The sequence below is a fragment of the Passer montanus genome, unplaced genomic scaffold, assembly GCF_014805655.1.
Source record: "Passer montanus isolate IOZ18808 unplaced genomic scaffold, ASM1480565v1 scaffold58, whole genome shotgun sequence".
In the NCBI taxonomy this organism is placed as follows: Eukaryota; Metazoa; Chordata; class Aves; order Passeriformes; family Passeridae; genus Passer; species Passer montanus.
Window position 1 is genome coordinate 1,124,710 of NW_024370816.1, and position 26,322 is coordinate 1,151,031.

Sequence of the window (26,322 nt, forward strand, 5' to 3'; positions counted from 1 at the left end):
ATGATCCCCACTGGAAAATTCAGCTGCCTTTTCGAAACCTAAGTTTTGAGCTTGTATCAGTTAGTGCTGAAGTCTCCCAGTGCAAAGAAAGCTTACAGCTGCATTAAATTGTTTACCTCTAAAGGGAACAAGAAGTTAACGGAGAGACAGGAGCTGTCATGGGCCTAAAATCTGACCTAGATTCACTAAAGAGCATTTTAGTGAGTTGCATTTAGCTTCTTAATATAGCTAAAAGAACTATTTAAGGGATCAGCAGTTTTTCACAAACAAGATGTCCTCTTCCTTCAGCAAAACCTCTCCAACTATTCTTAACAGACATCTCCTACAATAAAAGATAAAGATACCAGTATTTTTCCAACAAGATTTATTAGTTACTTCAAATTTCTTTAAATTTAGAGGCAATTTTCTGACATCAGCCTTTTGTTTAAATTATTGTTACTATGAATTATATCTGAGCAGATTGAAAGCATATTAAAAGCAATTACAAGCTCATGTTTTCAAGGAAATATTAAAGCACCTACACTTTAAGTAGTAAATCAAATTCTTTGGAATATTCTAACAGTAAGACCAAGGAAGAATCTAATTGCCTGTCTTCCTCTGCCCCTCTTTTTTTTTTAAATACTAATTCATTAGCAGGTATCATGATGTTAAGCAGGTTTAACCTAATTATGATCTAATATTCAATAGCCATATAACACATAACACATCTTGTAGGCTCTAGAAACCAGATAAGCATCTGTCAAATCTGCCTGTGCTTGAGATGGAAGCACATCATCACTGAGTGTGTGCCAGGCAGTGCCTTCAGCAGGAGAAGTGTCCTGACATCACAATCTAACACCCTGCAACTTCAAAGACTGCTTAGTGAGTTGGCCCTATAACCATTCCAGATCCATCAGTTTTCTCTTGTAAAATGAAAATGAAATTCTTATTACTTACTATTAAGCTAACCACAGCAGCTACAAGGATAAAGCTGCAAAACTACTAGAACCAAAAGCATGTTCATATTTAAATGAATTCATTTTGCAGTACAATATATGGAAAAAAAGTCTTTAAAAACCCCTTGTTATATGCTACTAATGTTTCAGAAAAGTTTTGATTATATTACCCAGAAAACTTTTAGAATTATCTCCAAAACTTTATACTGCAATCTTCTAAAGAAACAGGTTGCCTCATTGAAAACAAAGGTTTTTATCACTGTGGTTATTGTATGAAGATGTAAAGATTAGTAAGAGAAGCCTCCAAATTAAAAAAGAGCATACTGCTAAATTCTAGGAAGTTCTATAAAAGACAACCTTCCTTGCTGGCAGTAAGAAAAAGGCACCATCACTCTGCAGTCTCTCATTAGTAAGTACAGTCCTCAGGATATTTGGAAACCTACTGCATTATTGTGTTTCTTTTTCAAAAGAAAACATTACAGTTAACACACCACAAGAGAGATGATTAGAGCAGCTGGGTGCCCAGTTTTCAGAGATGCAAGGAGAGCTAAACCTCACTCAAGAGTCTCCTCCACAGCAAACATTGTCTTCCAGTACAAGAAATGGTTTCTCTTCATTAAAAAAAAAAAATAACTCAAAAACATTCCCTTGGAATAGTTAATGATGCATTTTTTCATCCCTTTTTAAACTACATAGCTATACTAGGAGACAGCAGTCCAGAATTCTCAATACAGAGATCAGTAAAATATGACAGTAGGGTAGTGTAAACCATGAGCACAAAAAAGTCAACACTAGTGAGAAATAGAACTTCTCTCTTGCTGATCCACAGACACGCCATGAGAGGAGACTATATCCAGCACCAGAGACAGATGGACAGAAATCACAACCCATCCCCATTCTGTGACAGCGGCTCAGGAGCCTGAAAACACTTGTCAGTATTAACAGCTATAGATTGTGAAGCCATTTCTCAAGTACCTAATGTTTCTCTACTACAAACCCATAATGTGGCCATTGTCAGGGCTGCTGAAATGGTGTAACTCCTGTACTAAACCACTGTGGTTTTATGGAATAGGTTTTAGCGGCCTCCGGTCTGTTCTGCACGGAATGTAATTTTGCAGGAGGCACTAACACAGCATTTATTAAAATGACAAGCAAGTTTGAAAAAAAAAAAGTAGGTCTACCACCTTAAAAAAGCACGTATGGTGTATATAAGTGGGATTGTATTTGTTTGAACATTAAACACAAGACAGTGGTCAAATCAAATTATACCAGGTCCCACAAAAATAGTATGCTGTTTTCTCTCACAATATTTGCCACTTCACACAAAAAGGTTTATTTGAGGCTTTTTCCACACATGGTTATGTGCACTGACAAATGCATAGAAATATTTTACAAAGGGTACTGAATAGAAATGTCTAATTAGGTACTAAAAGCCCAGGCAGAGCTGAAGCTGCCCACAGGGAAGAAGGATTTCTCAAACCAGACCTTTAATGAAGTGAAAGATGAAATGCAAAAGAAAAAAGGGGTGGGGGGAAATCATATAACCTCTATTCCCATAATCTAAGAGGTATTTCTGAAAAAATATATTTTGGCACTGGAGTACTTCAATGGAATAAAGGTCTGTTTGATACAGACCATAATATTCAGTATCTAGATCTATCCTTTGTACTAAAAGCACTTCTACAGGCGTTCAGAAACCAACACAAAGAGCTCTGAAGATCAAATTGTGCCACAAGACATTTAATGAAATTCCAACAGAGCACCACCAGTCAGGCGAGTGAAAACTGAAAGGCCAAGAAATGACAAGTATTCAGGAAAGACAGAGTTCTAATTCACTTTTTTTATTATTTTAATTACCAATAGTGGGAAGGGGGGAAAAAAGCTGTTTGTATTTGTTTCAACTTCCACCTCCTTTTTATGATGATGATTGAGTCACAAGCACAGATATTTAGTCAGTCTGGGAAGCTGGCAGCTCCCTTGTGTCTGGATCAGACATCCACACTGCATTTAGAAAAACTAGGAGCATACTGAAGCCTCAGTTATCTAAGGCAGTCTAAACTGATGCTAGGCTATAAGGGGTATTAAAGCCAGACTGGATCACTGTCACTCACTGTCAGGAAAGGTGTTTTTTTCCCCCACTGTGATTCACTTTTGCTGACATGGAATACCCATCCCTTCATCACTGCATTTCACTGGCTTTTCTGCATGTTGTGTTCCTACCCCCACACACATTCAGGAGGCTCCCAATAACTGCATAAGGACTGAGACTAGTTGCTCCTAGCCACCATCATGTAGAAGCTATGATAAAAGAGTAAAAACATAGAAGAGGGACTCTACTTAGCCCACTGCTCACTAAATCCACTTTATCTCCTGTGGAAGAAACAAGGCATGTCAACCACACGAAGTCCTGAAATCTTCCCCTCCTATTCCTCCTCCAACATGCACAGCTGCAGCTATTTGTCTTTGCCTTGTCTTTAAAAAGCCTTACATGCAAAACTAAGAAGTAATGGCATTTTACATTACAGCAAGCATGTTATAGCAAAAATAGGTGAGGAAAGGCCAAACATTCAAAACACTTATATAAAAGAAGCAACAACAGGAGCAAATTTGGCTTCAATTCACACATCTCAGAAGGTACAATTGCTGTGCTTTTTTAATTGTGAAATACTGACATTACATGCAAGGAAGCATATTCAGGTTTGTGAATATGTGATATTTTTCTATTGGTTATTTGTGTTCTTAGAAAAGCGGAATTATACAAGAATAGAAGTCAGAAGAACCAAAGCGCAAAACCATTGCCATAACACTTAAATGCACTTTCTACACCCTCAGTCCTTACAACAAAACATGAGCTCCTGACCTTTCCTATCTGTTCCTGGAATGATGATGAGAACAGATTAGCTGGGAATGTCTCTTTTATTTTTTCCATTCTGTTCCTGAGAACACATGCAAAAAGGAAAATACTTCACTTATACCTGTTAAGGAAGAGGAGAAATGTGAACATTTCCATAATGGATTTAACTGGAATAATTGCTTTTGTACATTCTGTCACCAAGATTGATAAGTGCAAGTTGTTTTAGTGAAAGAAAGCACTGAAACACAACTTGTCTCCTCAGTATTTCCTTCAAGAAGTTGATTCATGCCCTGAGGGTTGCAGATTCTTGTCTTCTCACTTGTTTCGGTATTTGTTGCAACAACTGTGCTGATAGGAACAGCATAAACTTCATTAAAATGCTGTTCAAATGCTGCTGAGTCTGAATTTGCGAGAGATCCCAGAACTGGCTACTGTGAGCAAACAGCACCATCACCTCTGGTCACCAAGCCAAGATCCTGTGACCATAGCAAAGGTGCACAGCAGCAAGACCAAAACTGTACCTTGAACCTACACGCATAAAAGAGCAGTGGTAACTAGAGATAAAGATCCAAGTGTTTCATCAGCACCTGCAGTGTGTGCACAGGAAACTTCCAGCTTCCTTACAATTCTTTCAGCCACATCCAATTAAGGGAGAAAATCAAGTACTTAGAGATGCAGTTGCTCATACAGCAAGAGCTCCTTTCCGTAAGCCAGGCTGGACAGTTCCCCAACACATGCCATATTTGACAGAACAATCCCAAAAGGAGGGTTACCAAAATAGCAGCATGTTATACTTCTAATTGATGTTACAATTATTTTCTTTTTACTACCTGTATGTTAATTAACACCAGATTACTAGATCAGGTTATCATCAGACAAAGCCCCACTGTGGTACTGACAATTGTACAGTCAGGGTTAACAATTCAACACAGAACCCATTCCTGGCTCTTCAAAGATTTCAGCAGCCAAAGTACATTAGATTAGTTCTGCTCTGCCAAAAGGAGTAATTATCACTATATGCAGTAAAAAATAGCTGTAATGATTTGTAAGTGAATGAAGTATGGACCCACTGATGAAGTCTTAATTCAACATCTATTAATGTCTTTTCATAAGCCAGCAAGAGAGAAAAGAGCAATGTTAGACTCAGAAATGGCGTTTAACATTTTTCTTGTTCATATGTGTGCAGCTTTTCCTGGAAAAATCTTTAAAGCCAGAGTCTTATTAAATGAAGGCAAAAGGACCATAAGGAATTTAAAGAGCAAGCCAACATGAGAGGATGAGTGCTCCTATTTTCAATAAGCAAATGGAAGCTACCAGGCAAGTAAGCATTATTCTTTTTCTTACTTAGATAAAATCTATTAACTTGCAAATTACATTTAAAATGAAACTAACACACACAGGAAGAGCACGTCACTCACATCAAAGGAATTCAGTTTTACATTCTGCACTTGACCTCTTGTTCAGCAAATCTCTTCAATCATTCAGAGGATCAATATTTCTAAAGCTCTAAGCAGAAGCAGACCAAGCAAATGTTAAATACCTCCCAAACTTTGCTCTCCAAAAGCCACAAAGCAGGTACACTAATAAATATGGAGGAGACACCACACTGAGCTCTTTGTAGAGTTGCTTAAGGTTCTGACAGCATTACATAATTGAAGAATTTTACTAGGAAATGTGCTATGCAAAGAAGAGCAGACACCTTAATTCATAGGATTAAGGAGCAACCAGGGAGACCTGTAGTGTTATTACGTTTCCAGATGTGGGCATTCTTTGAAGGCCTGCACAACACAAGATGCTGTATGAACTATAAAACGTATTAAATTCCTCTGAACCACTGCTAACACTGTATGAATATTAATAGCATGTTCTTTATTTGCTCAGTTAATGCAGTAATTAAATATTCATAGGAAAGCTCTTAAAATTCCTAACTGACTACTATTCAATTGTGTCTACTGCATTTTGGCTTGAGTATGAAGTTTTGTTTATGTATGTTTGCTCTTCTCTGTGCTTCAAAGAAAGAAAATGGAAATTGAAACTTGGAAAAAAGCTGAGGAAGCACAAAGGATGCTCCCCTTCTATTAATACTGATATGGAGTGAATAGAGGGCAGGGAAAAGAAGTTCAAGATTTTTTTATGCATTACTAACTCCTTGGCATCATAGCATTGGTTGAGCAAGTGAGAGTAAAGAAACATTGGAATTCTCTGTGTCTCTGAAGTCAAGTGCTCCCACAAGCCATGAAACTGGCAATACATGGGAATACTTAGATCATTAAGCCAAATTACAGGAATTCCCTAAGAGTAATTGGCAAGAGACAGGATAGGAGAACTCGGGACAGCACCCTGTTGCAAAGGGCAGTTTTTAGAGTAGCCCTTTGCTCCCCACTAGCAAGACTTAACTAAATCTATTCTGCAGTATCTTGTCAAAGAAAAAAAAAAAAAAAAAACACCAAAGGGGGAAAAAAAAAAAAAAAAACAGCTGGAGTACAGTATTTACAGTATTAAGCACATGAAGCACAGAGACTGGCTAGGGAGTTCCTGTGCTTACTTACCTTTTCAAATAAGTATCCCTATATCTTATATCCCTAAGCTGCATCCCTAAAACATCTTTCAGGAAAGATCTGAGTGTTTTACAAGCAAAGGCAAACAGAAGGAGGGCAAAGGGAACATGAATAGGAGAAAGACAACAACAAGGAAATTAAAAGAGGACCTCAGGAAAAGGAACAGGAAATGGGCAGACACACACTAAAACAGAAGTTTAAAGAAGAAAATCAAAATATACTAAAAGAGAGACCCAGGAGGAAAGAGCACTGAAATAATAACATACTTGATTCATTAATTGTGTGAGACATGAAATAAAAGCCAAACACAAGAAAATGTGTTAAAATTTTGGTGTTGAAATGCTCCAGGCAAAACTGTTTATGAAAGTGCCATTTAAAGAAAGACTGTAGTCACTGTGCCATAAGATGTATTTAAAATTGTGACATGGAAAACTGTTTCTGTAAATGGCAAAACTGTTCAGGACACTGATTTTCTACTTGGATGTATTGTCATTGGTCCCAACACAAGCTTTCGAAACACTCAACTTTTCAACTTAGTTGATGAAATACTAGCAGTTGTCAGAAACCTCAAAACCTATACCTACCTAAAGGAGTTAAACTTATTGTAGAGAAGGGGGGAACCCTAAAGCCTCCAGCTTAACGAATACATTTAAACAGCAAAGGGAATGGAAAGCCTCAAACTAATTAGCTCTCAGCACTTTTACAGTCAGAGAAAAAAAAATTATATTCACACTGAAACCATGAAAAACCTTAGAGCAACAGTATGAAACACAGATCTTCACATCTGTGCAAGAGAGAACACCCAACACATCTGTTCCATATTGTTAGCTGGGCACACTAAAGAGCTGCTTCCATTGTATCTTGGTATCTTTTATTCATGACTGTGTTTGATTTTTACCAAGACTCTAATGTTAGCACAATAACATGGGAAGACCTCTTACTTTCCCTATACCTGTGCAAGGTAATTAATTTTGGGGTGAGCCTAAAGGAGCCCCATGAAGGTGTGACACAAAGCTGCCTGGTGTGACATATAGGCTAAAGGTAGAGAATTCACCGGGGGATCCACACCTGACTTCAGCTTCATTACAGAACCACAATCCCTTTTGCTTATTTCTACCCCACACCTAAAAGTAAGTACCATTGAATTCACCTTCTCAGCTGGATCTTCTTGGTGAATAACTTGTGGCTGTAGTGCCCTGAACACAGGCCCTACAAGCCAGACCCAGACCTCGACTATGTAATTCCTTTACAAACACCTACAGTGCAGGTTCAAGAGCATGTTCCAGTTAGAATGCACTAACTTGTTCTTTTCTAAGCAGGTAGAGTCTCAAAAGCTGTCAGCGCTGAATCCTGCATGGAAATTCAACACAATTGGGAGGGGAGGGGGGTGCTGACGACCTAGACAGGGTTGTCAGTACCTATTAAAGGTGAACCTAGCCCAAATAATTCCTGTGCTTTTCCATTTCTTACCAGCAGATACAGATCATGTACTAGGTCTTTGATTTCCACAAGGAAGGAACAATAGTCTTATTAACAGTCATTAATGTTAACATGCATGATTCATTAAATACTTTAAATGTTTTCTTGAATTACATATGTGTGTTCTTTTCCAAACTCTTAAGGTTATGGAATAAATTCCTAAAAGACCTTAAGGATGCAAGTACAGCTCTCTACAAATTGCCCAATATGAACCTGACTGTCCTCTAGTTGCCTATTTTAAAAATTCACTGTTCTATTTTTGCTGGTGTGTCACTTCAGGTTTGCAGTTTATTAGACCATTCTCTCCGTGGCAAGGACAGGGGTTTCCAATATATTCAGAGAATACTTCAAGGATTGCAAGTCAAGTAAGTAGAACAGATAAGTCCAAAAGCCCAAACCACAAAACAGTGGGAATAGTCATGAATGGAAAGCAAACTCCATAAGTAAATTTGCAGGGTTGGAGGCATAAACTCAGTGACTGTATAGTGTCCTGACTACATTCTCACACCTTGTGATGTTCCCTGGAGCTTCAACATATTGACCTGGCACCAAATGCCATCCTTCCTGCACTGAGTGCCATACAGTGGCATCTCAAAAGTGCTACCTAGCATTTCCACTGGACACCCCCTCTGTTTCCACACTGGAAATGATAGCAAATAATTTTCTCTTTTCTCAGGCCTCTTTTAGTCTCCCTCCCTATGTTGCCTCTTGCCAAAAGCTGACAAATTCCTCATTTTCTATTGCTTGTATAATACAACTGAAAACCTCTACTGCCCTTGTCTGAACTTTTTTCATTTTATTACATCCTTCTTAAAACAGAAGACCACAACTACAGATTACTGGGGTACTGTGCCTTATGCAGCAGAGTGCAATGGCATAATGAGCCATAATACAAACCAGCATAATGAATGTTTGGGGCACAAAACAAGCTTCAGCACATGCATTTTGCAAAATTCCCTGGGTGTTACATCCTCCACTGCTCCCTATAGGAACAGACTACTGTTCTGAAGAATCTGGTCTGGATGTCAGTGGTGAAGAAGATCAAACTGTGGTTTGATCCACAGCTGCAATTCCTGTGATAAATAGGACACAAAACCATTGAGAGCTCTCAACTCCCAAAAATTCTGAGGGAAAAGGCAATTCTACATCCTTTTACCCACAACTGTTTTCCACCATGACACTCTGAAATCCATCCAGTGTTAGGCAAACTGCACTTCATTTTTTCAGTGACATGTAACCCTCCTAATTAGGGGATTCAAGTAAAGTGTCTGTATAACACAAGAATTGGTAAGTTTAGAACCTTCATTTACACCACCATCTTAAAATCAGATGAATCTTGGTGAAACTGCAGTAGGCTTCCTTCCTTAAGAAGGCTGACAAAGAGTGAAAGAAAGGTTCAGTGGACATAAAACATTCCACTTGTACACCATCATAGGCACTTACTGTCTAAAAGCCTGCATTCACTCACTCCAAGCTGTCTGCCAAAATGAAACACATCATTGAAGGCAACACAAATTTGTGTGGGAGATGTGTCAAAATTGCATAAATACCTACTTCCACTAGTATGAATTAACAGCTGTGATCATCTCAGCAGAGGCAAGTAAGTGGAGGCTCATAGAAATTCATCTGTCACCTCTATATGTGTCCCATTTCATGTGACAGCTAAATCATACTGATACATTGTCTCTCTCACAATAACAGTTGAGGTACACTAAGAAATGGTCCAAAACTTCATTTCAAAGGATGTCAATCTGGAATCTCACAGTAGAAAAAAAAAAAATGAGCACGGTCTCATGAGATTTATGAAAATATGAAAATAATATGAAAATATGAAAAGAAGAAAAAAATTAAAATCCTAGAGCACGAGTGAGTATTTGTAATAGCCTAAAATAATCACATTGTCAATAAACCAAATACTTTGAAACCTGAGCAGCAGAGTATAATTTAGCATCATCTGGACTCTCAGTCTGCTGAGCAATTTGATGTGATACAATCAGGGTTTTAAATGGAGTATCTGAGCACCAGTGAGAAGTCTGCATTACTGAACAATACTATGTGCTGAGTCTTAAGATACTAATACCTTATTTTTCTACAATCCAATTAAGAAAACTGTTCTTAAATAACCATAACATAGATGGTTGTTTCAAACAAGTCATAAACAACATGAAGGCAGGTTCAGTAGAAAGCCCAATGTAATTGTGACAAGATCTGTTGCTCAGTCTTCAGCAGGTAAAGTCCATGGGAGACCATAAAAGACCACACAGGAAAGCTGCCTTTTCAACAAGAGAGCAGCATGAAGCCCAAGATGCAGAGCAGCGTCTCCCCTGAGCCCCAAGCCTCAGATGCCACGATGCCTAGACCCTTCAGCAGTGCAAAAGGCCCCCAGCCACACTGACAGAGCTTTACTGCTACTGTATCTTGGCAGGTCCTGTGATTTAGACTGCAAAAATGGGTGCTGATGGAGCCCAGGAGTAGCTGTTCGAGCACAGGGCAGAAGATCAAAGCCACACTTCAATAACCACCCAGGGCACCCTGCCACCAGTACCTTGTCAAATACAAGTACCAGGCCACCAGATGTTTCCACTCTCTTGCTGCACAATCACCTTGGGAAGGGAACTACAGAACATTGCACCAAAATAATATTTTTAATTATTGAAGTACAATGTGCTTGGAGTTTTGGCACATTATTCCAAGTGCCCATAGACAAACTGTGTTAAGGATCGTTTTGAAGTGAAGAACTCATCCCAGTCTTTATGCTACTGACTCACAGAAGAATTACTTCAGAACACTGCACACATTATTGGTGACCTCATGAAAAGCAAATTTCTTGAAGCATTTTAAAAGCACCTGTAAAAGGTATTCCTCATTCCTGAAAGAAGGGCTGTGTAAATAACTGTTAGTTTCATGCTTGTATTTTCATTTCTCTTAAATTTACAAGAGACATAGACAAGAGTGCCAGAAAAACTAATCTACCAAGGCAACCTGAGAACCACTAACTTGGGAAGTCCTCATTCAGTGCTCTGTTGGTCTTCTGAACTTAGTGAAGAGAGCTGGATCCTGTTTTACTCATAAAATTAATTCTATTAAAATGTAAGATGCTCATGCATGTAGAATTAATTAAATATTTAGTAATTTAGCAGTGGTGTGTGATAGCACAACGCAATTTAAGTTGGTTGTATAAATACATCCCTGTCATCTTACACAGCATCATCAATAACATTCAGTTTAAAGAGGAACACCAAAATCACAGCAAGATACTGGCTATTTACACAAATCTACATAGAAACCAACAGTGACTCCTGTCATGGCTAAAAATTTCTGCATGAGCAGTAACCCATAACTGGTTTTGGCACTGATGCATGCATAAAGGAAAACATACAACCTAATATAGGGACAATGAAAGCATCTGCCTGCAAGCTGTAGGAAAATATTTTTTTTAACCTGTTATCCAAAAGAGCACATACAGAAGCAGTACAAGCAGCTGCTGTAACATACTTCCAGCCCTCTGCACGAGCATCAGCTTACTAATTGCCTAACATCGCTTCAACACAAATGGTTCCTTAGGTGGTTTTTATAAACACTTCCAGCCCCCTGCACAAGCATCAGCTTACTAATTGCCTAACAGAACATCGCTTCAACACAAATGGTTCCTTAGGTGGTTTTTATAAATAACATACTGAATGCCAACACTGGATGTAAACATTGGAGCTAAGCTGCAAGAATGTCTAGATTTTGTCTAGAAAACCTCATTTTATGTCTGGTTTTATTTAGTATTGTTTTGTTCTACAGACTAATCAGCTAAATAAAATGAAATCTAAATAAAACACAGTATGATCCTGGATTGGTGACTATCATCTAAAAGGCATAATAGCTTATTGAGACAAGATTAGAAAGAGAAACAAAATCAATATATATGCAATTTGTAACTGGGAATTTATAACAATGACAGCTCTTTCTCTGCCTCTCTATGGAGACGGTTCTCAGCACTGGAGAAGCAACAATAGTGATTTTCAGAAAAATGGACACGACAACACTGCAAGGCTGATTCTTGCCTTTAAGTCAGATAAGCACAATAGCAGCAAGGAGTCCATGTAGCAGAAGACTAACTTGTTTGATTTGTTGCAAGACGATACTTTAGCATGAACAACTAGACAGAAAAAAATATTCAGCAACAGCCTTTTAATAGATCAGAATAAGTGAGGTTATGTGAAACAAGGACAGGAGAGCAATTAGGCAAAACAATTAGAATAGACCCTTGCAACTAATTTTCCAGCTATAGGAAATATTTTTATTCAGATCCTGTTCACTTTTTTCAGAAACAAGCATTTTTCCATTTGTGACAATAACAGGCCACTTCTTAATATGTGTTCTTAAAAAACCCCAGAAATCAGTATACAGTAATTACTTGACCTAGTCAGTCTAATTATTAAACTCTTGCACTGCTCACTTATTTCTAAATGAAACCACAAGAGCAGCTACGTGGGTACGTTCTTTAGCAAGGACTGGAAACTCACAAGTCTGTGACTCACTGTTCCGCTGCAAACAGCTGTGCCACACACAACTGACCCAAGTGAGCCTCTGAACATGACTCACAGCTCTACCAAAATCTGTCCAGATCTGCCACCAGCAAGAGGCCACCCCATCAGGACACGAGCACCTCCACACAAATTCTTGACAAACTCTCCCACGGCCTCTCTGCTCAAGTGTTCCCGCCTGCTTCGAGTCTCCTCAGGGCAGTGAGGAGCTCTCTCCCTCTCTCTGGAGGAGACACAAGGTACCCACACATCTGCTAGAGCCTGTCAGGTGCACATCCTGCCATCAATGAACACAACCTGAAGTTTGTACGAGTCTGCTCACTGTAATTCACAGGGAAAATGACTCGAAGAATGGCAAGGGGACCAATAAACTGTGGTGCAAATGACATTCCCTTTTCAATACCAGTATGCCTTGCCACTCAAGGGTACTTCTGATTAATTTTTTTGACAGCTGCAGAGAACTAGCAAAAAGTAAATTGTCCCATTTCCTTATCTGTCAAAACAAGTCGTGTTACTGTCTGCTAAATGTGGTAATTTCTTGTTTGCAATAGAGGACAGTCAAGAACATGCATAGAAAATCCAAAGACATCCTAACAGAACAATATGGAAATCACTTCTTTTTCTCAGTGATTACTGTTATGAAAACTTGAAAGTTTTTATTTAAAAAAAAAAATCTACCCATTTCAAAGCCAGTACAGAGACAAAAAACCACCACACACAAATTATTTGCTTATGTGTCCCTCACAGTGAAATCTACAAGCAATCAAGATCCCTAGTTTATTTTCCATTGGGGACACTAATAATTGTCAAGAAAATACAGAGAAATTAGAATGGTTGAAAAAGATGATTAAACTAGAGTAGAACAAATTTTAAAAGGCATTTCCCTAGTTAAAGTCATTCTCACAATTACATACAGTAAAGAAAGTTAAAGGAGGCATAAAAGGGGAGGCTAGACTTTGCAATGAGAACTTTGATGAGGAAAGCATGATAGAAAATGAAGCAAAAGCCACTTCCTCACAGCAGCATGTTTCAGTTCTGAAAAGGTATCTGAGGCAAATTATACACAAGTTATGAAAGATCCAATATCAAAGTAAAAAAATCACTGACCTGGATTAAGATCCAATATTAAAGTACAAAAGTCATTGACCTGGATTAAGATCTCATCAGTATCTCATTGTGAAACAAATAGTTTAAAGCTGCTCTAGTACTCCAAATTCTATGAAACCATAACACCAGCTAGCATAAAGGGATGAGTATGACAATTACTGTTCAAATGTATATTCCCCATTAAACCAAGAAACTGCATGAAAATAATTGTATTTAGTCCCATGAGAAGCTTTAAAAAAATAACTAACAAATGGTAACATTGAACTGCTTCAGCCTCAAGTGGAGAAATAACATGAACAAACCAAGACAAAAGGTGCACATTTACAGAACAGTTACTGGACATTGAGGTCTTGATCTTCTTGAGCTATCATTGACAGCACATCCACTTCCATGGGATAACCAGCTGGGCATCACCACTTCCCTTCTTCCCATGAAGACTGTGCCCATCCACAGAGAGCAAACAAGCAAAACTGCAGAAACCTGAAGAAACAAACTATTCACTATGAAGGTAAGCCCTCAGGGACATCATTGTGTAGCAGCCTGTATCTCACAATTCAGATACTCAGTGTAGTGGTTGCCTCACTTTGAATGTAAATAGTGAGTCTGGGAAGCAAAAATATAATTATCATGTCTATCAGCCTCTGAAGAGGGAGTGGAACTCACTGGAAAGACACAGAAACCACTGAGACTGATGTCCAACACAAAGGAGATGCAGGATGAACATGCTGGCTAGCAGGACTGGCTATTTCTGCCTTGCAAGCAACCTTGAAAATCAATCTGAGAAGTGGTTAAAAATAACTACCATCCCATCCCCACCTGCTCCTCAGGACACAGCCACAGAATAATATTGCTTAGGCACTGGAGTGGTGGCATAAATCTGCAGAGGTGGGTGACAAGGGCAGGAATCAAGTGCTTCTGCCTTTGAAAAGAACAAGTTTCCAGTCTGATTCACCCTGCAGGCTGCCAGCACTAGCTGCCATCATTCCACCAGAGTGATCTGCCCAGTCACCTGGAGCAAAGCAGCAAAACAATTTTGGGAACCCCCCCTCACATATGTTGCAAAGCTCTGAAGGCAACAGGGATGCAGCAGAAACTTTTAAAATAACGGGTGAAAGCAAAGCAACCATCATTTACCAGAAGTAGTCACTGAAAGGCAATTTAAAATAGCCCAACATGAGATCGCTGGTCAAGCACTGTCTGGTCCCTTGAATCCCATTTTCACTGGTCCTAAAAGCATAATCTCCATCAGAGCCTTCATGCCCAACATCCACGCAGCTTCCGGAGGAGACGCGCTCTTACCCATGTAGGAAACAGATTTCAGACAACCTGCAGAGCAATGAAGCCAACAGGAACAGCAGAGACAACAGGGAAGGGGAAACAGTTGAACGGAAGAAAGAGTATCAGGAATGAAGTGAAGGAGGAAACACATGTACTGGCAGGAAAAGAAAATACAGGTGGGAGGGGAAGGCAAATGTAGAAGGTGAAAGTAATACAGACCAGTTTGAGCACACAAGCACAAACAAGCTGCAGAACAGATGAGACAAAACAAATGAGAATTATAGACAAAGAAAGGTGGGAAAAATAATTTTTAAAATTCCAGAATCATCACAGCAGTAATAATCACAGAGCAGTCTGGGTCTCTGAGAGGTGACATCAAGCCACCTGAGTCAAGATAGAAAATGTGAGAAAGAGGGAAGATTGGAAAAAGGTTGTCACTAGCAGACCCATCAGGAAAATGAAATATTCTACAGAAACCCTAACATGTAAAATTCTGCTATTCTTTCAAATAAAGACGAAAAGCATTTTAAGTTCTTTAAACTTTAACATGACTTTATTGAAACACCAGATTTTGAGGTCAAACTCTAATATTCATCAGCACAAAACAAAAAAAAAGCTGAATACTATCCCATTTCTTTTCCAAATACTTTTAAAAACATCTTCCAAGAATGGTATTTTCAGGGCTAACTTTCCTGCTGAACTGCTTCACCACAAATTTTAGATTAGACACAAGATTAGATGGAATCATTTGTTTCTCACTGGAATTAAATGATACATAACTTAGGAGTTATTTCCAAACCTAAACATTTAGCAAAATATTTGTGGTTCTGCATTTTGAGCCTCAGATTTTGAGCCAAGCACTTTTTAAAAGCCATTCCATTGCATGGAAATGGATACAGGTTCTGCACCAGAAGGAACGAGTCCTTAATTAATATAACAACTACCTTTAGAAGACCTACACAGACAAACCCCACCAAGACAGCAATTTCACCCCAAAAAAGAAAGTCTAAGCCTTGCTTCACTGCTAAGCAGAGGCCACATGGACTCACAATTACTGTAATACTACTGATGGAAGGATCCACCTCAGGCTTAGTTCTAGTGAGGTATGCTAAGAGACTGTTACATAATACATTCACCCTCTTGTTTCAGGACTTTTTAATTAGTTGTTGTTTTCCTATGTTTCTCCCATTGGTCATGGCAAATAATGTATAATTTTTATTTTCAATCATGTAAATTTTTTTACTTCATAGCAGGTATTTTTAACACTAGAGAACAATTCACATTACATTAATATTGCTAGAGCCTGTGCTCTTGAAATAACACGATGCACTATGGGGCTTCCAAACTACAAAAAACCTACATTCTCAGAAAAGAGAAAGCAGATAGCTTAAATTAAGCAGATTCCCCAGGGGTCTATGAATCTGAGCAATTATAGCTAGGAAGACACACAAATTTGAAATACCTTCCAGTGTGCTTCTCATGAAGTGCAGCCCACCCTGCAGCCAGCACGGCTCAGCTATCCCTACATCCACACTCTCCCATCACCCTCTGCATTAACAGATAAATGTCCCAGGCAGCAGTGTCTTTCATCTCAACTAATCATTGCACCAGGGTCTTCAGCAGAAAGGGAAACTATAGGGCTAGGACACAACTCTAGAGGTATTCCAATAGGATTACAGGAGTCACTTCCACAGAGCTTCATAAAACCTGCACCAGCACAGTACCAGTAGCTACCAGCACCTTCTGAGGCACAGTCCTTCTAACCAACAATATTGCTTGAAGGCATCACAGAAAACAATCGGGGAGTTAAACCTCAGCTTTACAAAGAGTGCCATCTGTTCAGCACACTTGCAGTGAAACCAGCGGCCTCAGCACAATCCACAGAGAAGATGCATCACCATATTCAGTGCTGCCAACCACAAATGCAAACTGAATGAACACAGACCCTGAATAACTTTCTCATGACTACTTGTAGTGATTAACATCAAGGCACAGTGGTGGGAAAATGCGGACTGCCCTCTGTGATGGAGAAAAAGAAGATCAGGACAGGCAGAAATCAAAACAAAATGGCTCAATTTAACCCTACTTGACTCCCATAAAACCTCAGGACATGACACACCTGTTAAAGACCACTTAAAATTTTAACATGTTCTGCACTTTTAAAAATGCTCTGAGAATTCAGACAAACCAAATACTTCTGCTAAGATGACACACACACATCCCAAACAAGCCCTCTGGGGTATGGACCAAAAATTGTTACTTTACTTCACATCAAGCACTCAAAAAGCCAAGCGAGATCCATACACAAAAAAAAAAAAAAAAAAAAAAAAAAGAAAAAAAAAAGGAAAGTGGGAACGGGGGTCTCAGCAGGATTTTTTCAACAATGTTTAAAAATAAGAGAAGAGAATGTGATCCAACCTGACACGCTGCATCACTTAGTGCACACAGCGGAGGGTAAACCATTAAAAGAAAATGAAACCTAAATATTTCCGGACACAACTTCACACAATTTAGCAAAACTGGTACTAGAGTGAAATGCAAAATTTGAGCCACAAAGTAGGATGAAGAGGCTTTTAAAATAGCTGCCTCAAAATAAGTTAGCTTTTAAAAGCTTGGCAGAAATCCCTTTCCAACCAACCACACATCAACTGACCATAAGCCCAAAGGCAGCAGCCTGCAAGGGCACTTGAGGGAGTCTCTTTCTATTTTGAGAGTGAGAGATGCTGCAGGCAATAGCAATAATTTTAACATTCTCTCTAGTGTTCTCTCCTACACTACATTTTTTTCCAGGAAAAAGAAATTTGAATCTTGATCTAAATCCTACAGAGCTAAGTGGGATTAAAGAGTGTTCACATCAAGTTACAATTCACATGGCAGCACTATGTCATCACCATACCTCCATCCAGAAACACGTAAAATCTGAGGGGACATTAGTGCAGAGAAGGTGTGGTCCTCCATCTGCCTTTAACCTTCTCCGTGCTGGAATCAGACATCCTTATTCATACATCCTGAGTAATTCAGAGGGGGAAATGGCCCTCATGGCCTTTTATCGGCTGATAAAAGGCATCACTGCTACATGAGGCAGTGGTTGGTGGGAATTTGAAGTCACTCACTGAAGCACATAAGTACAATTTAAATTTTGGCTGCTAACATACAAGCAGAGCACAAGGAATTATACAAGCTATGATGATGCTATAATTATTACAGTATCTAAGTTTTAAGTGTATACAAGCAAAATAACATGTTCATTTCTTAAAGCATCAAATTTCCTGCACAACAGTGAAGTCAGACTGCTTTGACAATTAACATTAAGAGCTGAGCTCTAATCATTCTATTTCAGTTGACTCTCAGGCTTCTTTCCCTGTAGAAACAGTGTGAATGAAGGAACAAGCGATGGTACAAAACACCCTAAGCATGGATTAAACAGCACATACCATCATACAACTCAGAAACAAATAGGTAAATTTGATGGCACTAAGGATTAAAGGGTATATCTAAGGATTTTGGAAATACAAATCATCTTGTTCTGCTAAGCTTTACCAGTTAAAAATATGCTTTAAAAATGCCTTGCTTTGTTGGGTGGTTTTGGTTTGGGTTGGTTGGAGGCTTTTTCAGAAAATGTGATTACAGCAACAATGTGCAATGTGTTTTCTGTGTTTTTTGGTGGCGCTTTTTTTTGTTGCCTTTTTTGGGTTTTTTGTTTGTTTTGGTTTGGGTTTTGTTATTTGTTTGTTTCCACAAGGCAATCATACTATAATCTCTATATGATTTAAAATAAGTTTCAGGACTAGAATGAGAAAAAAAGTAAGTACAGAGAGATTAACTGAATACCTATTAACCAATTATAAAATAAAATTCTGAATGAAAATAAAGGCCAAAAATATTTTGGATTGTAATGTGAGACATCTGAACTATACCTGCTAGGTCTGCTAGGTATTTTAAACAATACATGAGTGGCTTTTACACAAATTGCTACAATACCTCCATAGTATGCAATTTGTGTCTAATATTTCATGTTATGAATATACAAAGAAACAAATATCCTACTAATAGTCCTTCAGTGTTTCATGTTACCAAGACGTTCACTACTGACATTTAGTATAGGATGACAGAAAGGGTTATTGACCCATATTTTTCCAGAAGATATATTCTCACTTGACAATGTGGTGAACTGAACCCAATAGCATCCACTGAGCTTTGAGAGAACATCTTTCTCTTAAATATAAAAATTCAAAGATGTCAGTTCAGATTGCATTTTACACATCATAAGTCTTAGCAAAGAGCTGGTATTTCACAATGCCTCAAGTCTTAAACATCACTTGTCAAAGCAAAATAAGAGGAAAGAAAAGGTAGCTCCAGGTGATGCCAAGTACACTAAAAAGCGTAGGGGAAGAAATTAATAGCCATTTTATAAATTACACATCAATTCATACTTCTCTGTGAAACTGAATTTTTGAAATACTGAAATAATAGAATGCTATGAAGTATTATGGAATGAGATGGAAGTACCACAATGCTATTTCACAGCAACAGAAAGCAGAGAAAAAAATCAAAGGTTTCTGATGGGGGATTTTGTTCAGTTTGGTCCTTAAAGAACTAGAGGTACAATTTTAGTATTGTAGGAACAAGTTCAAAAACTAGCCCCTCTATATAAAGCAAAACTTAAAGAAGATTAAACTGTCAGTGATCTAATAGAACAATACATATTCCTCTGTACTCAGACTCCCACACAATCAGGGCGCGAGCCAGGACTCCCCTGCCTGCTCCAGGCGGTGACTCCGGTGACACACTCGGGTCTGGAGAGTTGCTGCCCTCTCCCCCAGCATGTGGCAGCACACAGAGGGGAGCACACCCCAGCGGCTTTCCTTGGCAGCCACACACACTGCCCTGTTCCCCTCTGGGTCAGCTGCTGGTCTGGGAGCCAACAGTGCCTCAGCAGAAGGGTGTCCTCTATTTCAGCAAGATCAAACCATGCTCTGGAAACCCTTTGTGCCCGTGCCTCTCACCAGCCAGCCAGCTGCTGCTCCCAGTTAACCTTGCTCCCCAGCACCCAGACCAGTGAAAGCCAGGCTCAGCTACGCCAGCTCCCTGCTGGCATGGCCAGGATGGATGCACCACCCTGCAGGGTCTGCCCCCCACCCCTAGCAGCTGCCTTGAAGCCCTTTCTCTCCTTACCCTCTGTATTTCCTTCTTTACAGCTATGACTTCATCAACTCTTTTGACCTTCAAAGGAGAGCGGAAAGAGATGCATGTGAGAAATCCAAGACCCTCTATCTCCCAATGCACAAACTGTACTGCTGTTTTTTGCTAACCCAGCCTGATGTGCAGAGCTGCAGCCTGGCAAATAACCTCCTGCACCTCACAGGCCTAAGGCAGCAGGTTACAACAGAGACTGGCATGCCATCATTGATAAAGCCATTATCCATTATCATTAAAGAATAACACAGCATATCCAGATTGGTTTTTTGTACTTATCTTGTGATAAATTTCAAAATTCTTAAGTGTCTTGCTTGCTGACATCCCTTTTCAAACCAGCTTCCTAACTTCTTATGACCATTCTCTGTAGTTAATATTGTTTCCCTTGATTATATCCTCCTACTTTTCATATACATAGCTCTCTTTAACCCTTCTGATTTGTTTCTTTTCATAAGCAGTCCTTCAATTTGCCACTATCATGGGTTCCTCACCTTTGTCAGAAAAGGCTCAGAAAAAAATTTGGCTTTTCCCACACGACACAGCAGCATGCCATACACAGACATTAATTTATATCATCCACTGCTGGCAGATGCTACAGCCTCTGCGAGAAACCAGCACGAATATTTTTTTCTATTAATGCATTACATAGCTGTCAGCACACCAAAATTTTGTGCAGAAGGGAACATTCGAGACATCTCTTGGCAAGATGCATATGCTGCATTTAATAACTGTACAATAAACATAGCATGTAAAATAAGCTTTACCATAGAGTACAACTACAGTTTTCCCTTCCCCCTGACAAAAAAAGAATCAATTAAAATCATTACATCAGTTTTCAAGAGCTATTTTCTTCACCTTCTTAAGGTAGGAAGAATTACCTAGAAAAACCAGGTCACTACTTTTTCATCAGTCTTTCCTTAGAACAGAACAGAGGTCATATTAAGGTTTTGCTTTGAACAAATACTTATTCAAAATATTTTATCAAGTCCAACACATATAAGATATGCATATGTACACATAACTTACAGATGTATAAATACACCTTTTCTGGATAATAAATCTTATGGCAAATATAGTTTTCATTCAAATGAATCATGGAAATAAATGTAGTGAAGATGTTAAGTGGACCAAAGCACCAGCAAGTAAGTAAAGATATTTAAAACATTTGAAAAGTTTAAAAATATTTTTCAAACAACTGAATTATTTTAAATGTATGTGAATATACAGTAAGATTCAAAGAATTCAAGAGTTAAATACATCTCTTGTTTCTACACTGACAAAAACTGAACCAGATTCTAAATCTGTGTTAAGCCCAAGAAGTTTTACATTTAGATAAATACAGTTTTTCTCAAACTGTCACAGCACGCCCATCTGCAGGGAGCTCACAGAGGGGTTGCACACTCGGGGCAGGAGATCAGGGTGGTCAGCTGGGGGAATGGGGAAGCTCCAAGCCAAAGGCAGTAGCAGAGGAAACAGGGAGGCTTGTCTCACTCAGCACACCCACATCCTGAGACTACCTGACACCACCGGAATCAAGAAAAATAAACTCCTGCACAAAAGCCCTGTCACCACACCAAAATACGACATGAATGACAAGATAACCAACTTCCTTTGGACAATATGGTCACACCAAAAAAAGTAACTCCCTAAAATTAGAAAGTATTTGAACTTTTAATACTAAGTGAGGGATATTTTATTTTTATTAGAATAATAGGAAATAGTTGTTTTTAATATTTAATCTCTGTCAGCATCCCCTTTAGGTAAACTCCCATGGCACTATTGCATTAAGTGCTGTTTTCCTGTTTAGCAATCTCTCACGAGTTAACTAAATGCCTTGCAAAAACCATTTCAAAACTAGCTTGCAAAGTATTAAAGCTAAAAGATAAGCTTTAAACAGATGACATCTTCTGCAAATCCATCATAATCCATTGGTTTAGGTTTTACATTTCTGGTGATAAATTACTTAAATTCTTGTCTGATGATGATGAAATATTAGGATTAGTACTTTCTGTTATGGATCACTTCTATTTTTATTACTTTCACCAGCCTGCATTGCCAAGAGGCAGCATCTGAGGCAAGTGAGTGACTACAGTGAACAGCTCTGAAGACACAGACACTGAGCTTCAGTTCTCCATCCTCTGCCTCACTGTCACCAGGGACTGATGCTCCACTTCAAGGGAACCCTGCAACACACCAGTGCAGTCACACCTCCCTTACTCATTTAGCAAATTCCCTCTTCTAGCTCCATCCCCAGCAGCTAGTGTTGAAGTGTTTGGTGCCTGCAATAACACCACTTCCACAACACTGAGTCAGGCAGGCTCCCCTACAGTTAAAGGCCAAAAGGTATTACTTGATCCATCTCTTACATTTCCTTGTCTGATGGCACACACACAGGTTGAAGTAACTCAAACTGTTAGCTCATGGGAGGTCAAACAGCAAAGTGAGTTTGAGCCTTGACACAAGAGTTCTTAATAGAACCAACATTTTCCTGTTCTGTTCAAAGTGGAAAAAACCCTGGACATGCATGCCCCTGAACCTGAATTTCCAACCTCATACAAAGCCCATCTGTAATTTTTCACAGGGGACCTGACACACCAACTTCTCAGCACTGAGCTGGCAATCCAGAAGAGAAAGGCTCAATGCTGCTTAGCTTTTTTATATGCAAGGTTTATACTTTTAATATCAGAGGCTCACTTTCTGGAAAGTGTAACTGACTGAATCAGCTTCTGTTCTTCAAAGGACAGCTTCCACTAATCAAATATATGTATTTTCATAAATATACAGTAATGCAGATGAAAACAGACAGCATTCAAAAGGTTCAAACCCCAATGTTTTACACCCTAAAGCCACTGAGACACTTCTCTTGTACAGGCATTACCTCCAAAAAGGTAAAGGGGCAGAATCCACAGATCTCAAACACATAAAACAGCCCACCCATGAGAACAGCTGTAGTGCAAGGTGCATGGCTGGTGATGGGACAAGGCATGTGATTCCCCATACCAGCCAGCCTAAAAAACACACCCCATGCCATCTGGTCAAGCACATTTCTGCTGCAATGCTGAGCATCAATCTCAGTTTCTGCTCCTGCCCCAGCAAAGCAACAGTGCTCCACCAAAAGCAGCATCTGGCACTGCAGCATCAGCCACAATCCCTCTGCACATTTGATGTGGCTTATAAAGGGTTACCAAGGGCTACCAGGCAAAGCATCACTGATGTGTGACCTGTCGCATTTATTCTGAAAAAATAAATATGTAACAAAACAGAAAAGACTTGATACTTTCATCAGACAACTGACACCTACTCCTAGGTCTGCCTGAGGCACCACCTCTCACCTTTCTGCTCTTTGGAACTGCTGCATTTGTAAGTAGCCCCCAAGACACGAAAACTTGGTTCATAGAGAAAGGCCTGACAGACTTCAGCTGCAGTAAGAGACAAGGCCAAAATCACACAGTGTGCCCTCAATGAGGCCCATTCACAAAGCCTTCATCCACCCTTCTCGGTCTCTGTATGGATTAAGAGTGCCCTGACCCATTCTAAGACTTAGTGGAAGAAACCAACACCAGATCAGGGAGTACAGGAGCTGCAGGTCAGTTTCAGAAGATGAGGGATAAGGGCCACATGAAGTTCAAACAGCTCAGCAGTACAGGCACAGCAGCAGTTTCAGACAGACTCTGCAGTCAGTGACCAACATAATTCCCACTCTGCTCTGCCTCCAGTGCCTATAACTCATTACCCCACAAGGAAAGGTGAGCTAACTAGTGTTTCTAGAAGAGCCCAAGATCCTATGATACAGCAACTTCATGATTCAAATCCACTATGATGTAATACTAGTTTACTGACAAGTACTATTCTGACAAAACTCACAGCTTCAGGCACAACTCCAAGTAGATCTCACCAACTGAGTAATCTTCAAGCCATTGAGACTTCTCCAGAAGTTATTGCTATGAGCTCTTTACAATCTCAGCCACAAATTACAAGAAACTGGCAGAATGTCAATTTCAATAATTTTTGAAATTTACACTTGAGTGATCTTTTCCAGCAGAAAGGGTGTCCACTCTTCAAAAAACCCACAGAACCTCAGTAAAACCACTGAATCTTGAACTCGCAGAACACAAAGGTAACATTCCCAGCAAATTCAACACTACGTAGAGTAATCCATCATAGATTTTGATCCAACAACAGTTCCCTTTGTTTAAAGGCTAGAATCAGTGTAGGGCAGAGAAATGCACCACTGGAGAGAGTTGTCTGCAGCACTGCGGATGCAGGTACCTCAGGCACACAGCACACAAAGAGACAACTCTTGTAAATAATCTACAAGATTACAATTATAATCCATAGTTCAAACATACTTAGAGAAATAAATATTAATCTTGATTCCCAAAACTGCTCTAACAATGAAGACAACAAAGCATTTTCATAACTTAAATTCAGTAGACAGAAGGAGACCACCAGAGTTTTAATTCATCAAAAATAAAGTAACAATGGTCCAGATAATCAACATTAATCTAGAATTCAAATTGATGCAATGAGTTGGCCATCTCAAAAATATCATGATGACACATTTCTAACTCATTAAATATATATATACACACACACACACACCAAGGCTCTGGTGTAGCAAGTGCTTAAAGTCTCAAGTTGTAAAGGTGCAGAGAAAAAGCTGAACTGGATTTCTGCCAGTGAGAGAAGCCCACCCTTTGTGCTCCATCACTCAGATGAAGTATTGCCTCTGCATATGCCATTCAAGCAGGCACTTGAGCTCTCAAGTACACACAGATAGCCTTTGAACCATTCACGTCTACTGCAAGAGTCTCAGAGCTTTGACTCTGACTAGCTGAACTATGTTTTTCCTTTTTTCACTCTGAACTTCCAGGAAACGCTGCCTTGGCAGTAAGACATAGCTGCTAAAAGAAAGAATTAATAACAAATAAAATGACTGGGTTTGTAAGCAAACATCGACAGAGACATGGACAAAGTAGTATAATTCACTCCACTGCTTTTTGTTAACATCATAAACGCGAATGGCAATTTGTTACTATAAATCAAAAAGAGAACCACAACACTGAAATGTTACAGTGTATCTGTTTCTTAATGTTTTAAAACGCATGACAGGCGCAGAAGTTAGTTTCCTTCCAAACAACATCTGCTTGGCTGCCACCATCTCTTCCGAGGCATAGGTGTGCACGAAGCAGTGACAGGAAGTCTAGTATATATAGTCTCTTCTTGAATTATTAATATAATCTTATCTTGATATCTGAAGCCAACTTTATGAGTCACAGTAACAAAAACGTCAGTCCAAACTAAAAACCGCATTTAAAACAGAGCAGAATTAGGAATTACACTTAGGCATTAAATAATGATTCCAAATATCAACTTTAAAAGCCAATAATTTTTAAAAAATTAAAACTAGTACTACACAGGCAACCAGCTATCAAGATCACGATTTCTCGTTACTAACCAGCCCTCTCCATTCACCTCACCACTGTAAGTCACAAAAGCTGGCAGGAGCAGCTGACTGGCGCTACCAGGGCTTCTTCACCCGCCGCTTCCACGGCCCCTGCCCTGCGTCCGCCGCTCCGGGCGGGCTCAGCTCCCCGGCCCCGCCGGCCCGGCGCTCTCCCTCGCCACCAACCTCCCAGGAGTAGCCAGAACCACCAGAAGCGAGAGGTCCTTTGATTTTTAGCCCGCTCCCATTAAACAGTAACGCACGCAGATGTTAAAATGGTGACCCCGGGACTACTGCGGGAACTTCTCCTTAGCACGGCCACCCCACGACGGGCCCGGGGTGCTCCAGCCCGAGCCCTCACGGAGTGTCGGGAGCCGCCAGCCCGGCGCTCAGCTGCGCCCTGTCCCAGCGCCCGGGACGGGACGCGCCGAGCCCGGGCTAGACGGCACAACGCAGGGAAGGTGCCCGGGCAGGAGTGCCCCGGGTTCCGCTCACGCTCAGCGCCCTGCAGGCGCGGAGGCTCGGGCTGCAGACAGGCAGCGGCCGCGGGCGCATCCCGCTCCGCAGCCCGCGGGTCCCGCTCCGCCACAAGTCCCGGCAAAGACCCCGCGGGCAGCGGACAGGGGCTGGGGGGAAGCGGCCTCACCTGGGACATCTGAGGGCGCAGGTTGATCTCCTTGAGGTTGATGGAGTGGCTGCGGAGGTTGTTGAGCAGCTGGCAGAGCAGGACGCCGTCGCGCAGCGTCTGCGCCAGGTCGAAGACCTGGGCCGTGTCCCAGGTCACCCGGTGGTTGGGCGGCAGCACCTTGCAGCTGATCAGCCAGTGCCCGCACTGCTTCCAGGGCTCCATCCCCGCCACCGCGCCGCGATGCTGCGGCCGCGGCGGCCCCTGCTGCTCCTCCCGCCGCCGCCGCGGCCGGCCCGGCCCGCCCCG

The 26,322-nt window shown here is 40.3% G+C and overlaps 1 protein-coding gene across 1 annotated transcript in view; it reads right to left on the reverse strand.

Moving 5' to 3' along the window:
• Positions 1-26,296, reverse strand: part of VAV3 (vav guanine nucleotide exchange factor 3) — a 147,367-nt gene extending 121,071 nt beyond the window's left edge. Inside the window, exon 1 of the mRNA XM_039726393.1 lies at positions 26,035-26,296. Within this exon, the coding sequence (XP_039582327.1) occupies positions 26,035-26,238 (204 nt within the window). The 5' untranslated portion in view covers positions 26,239-26,296. The remainder of the gene's footprint in view (positions 1-26,034) is intronic.
• Positions 26,297-26,322: the final 26 nt, after the last annotated feature.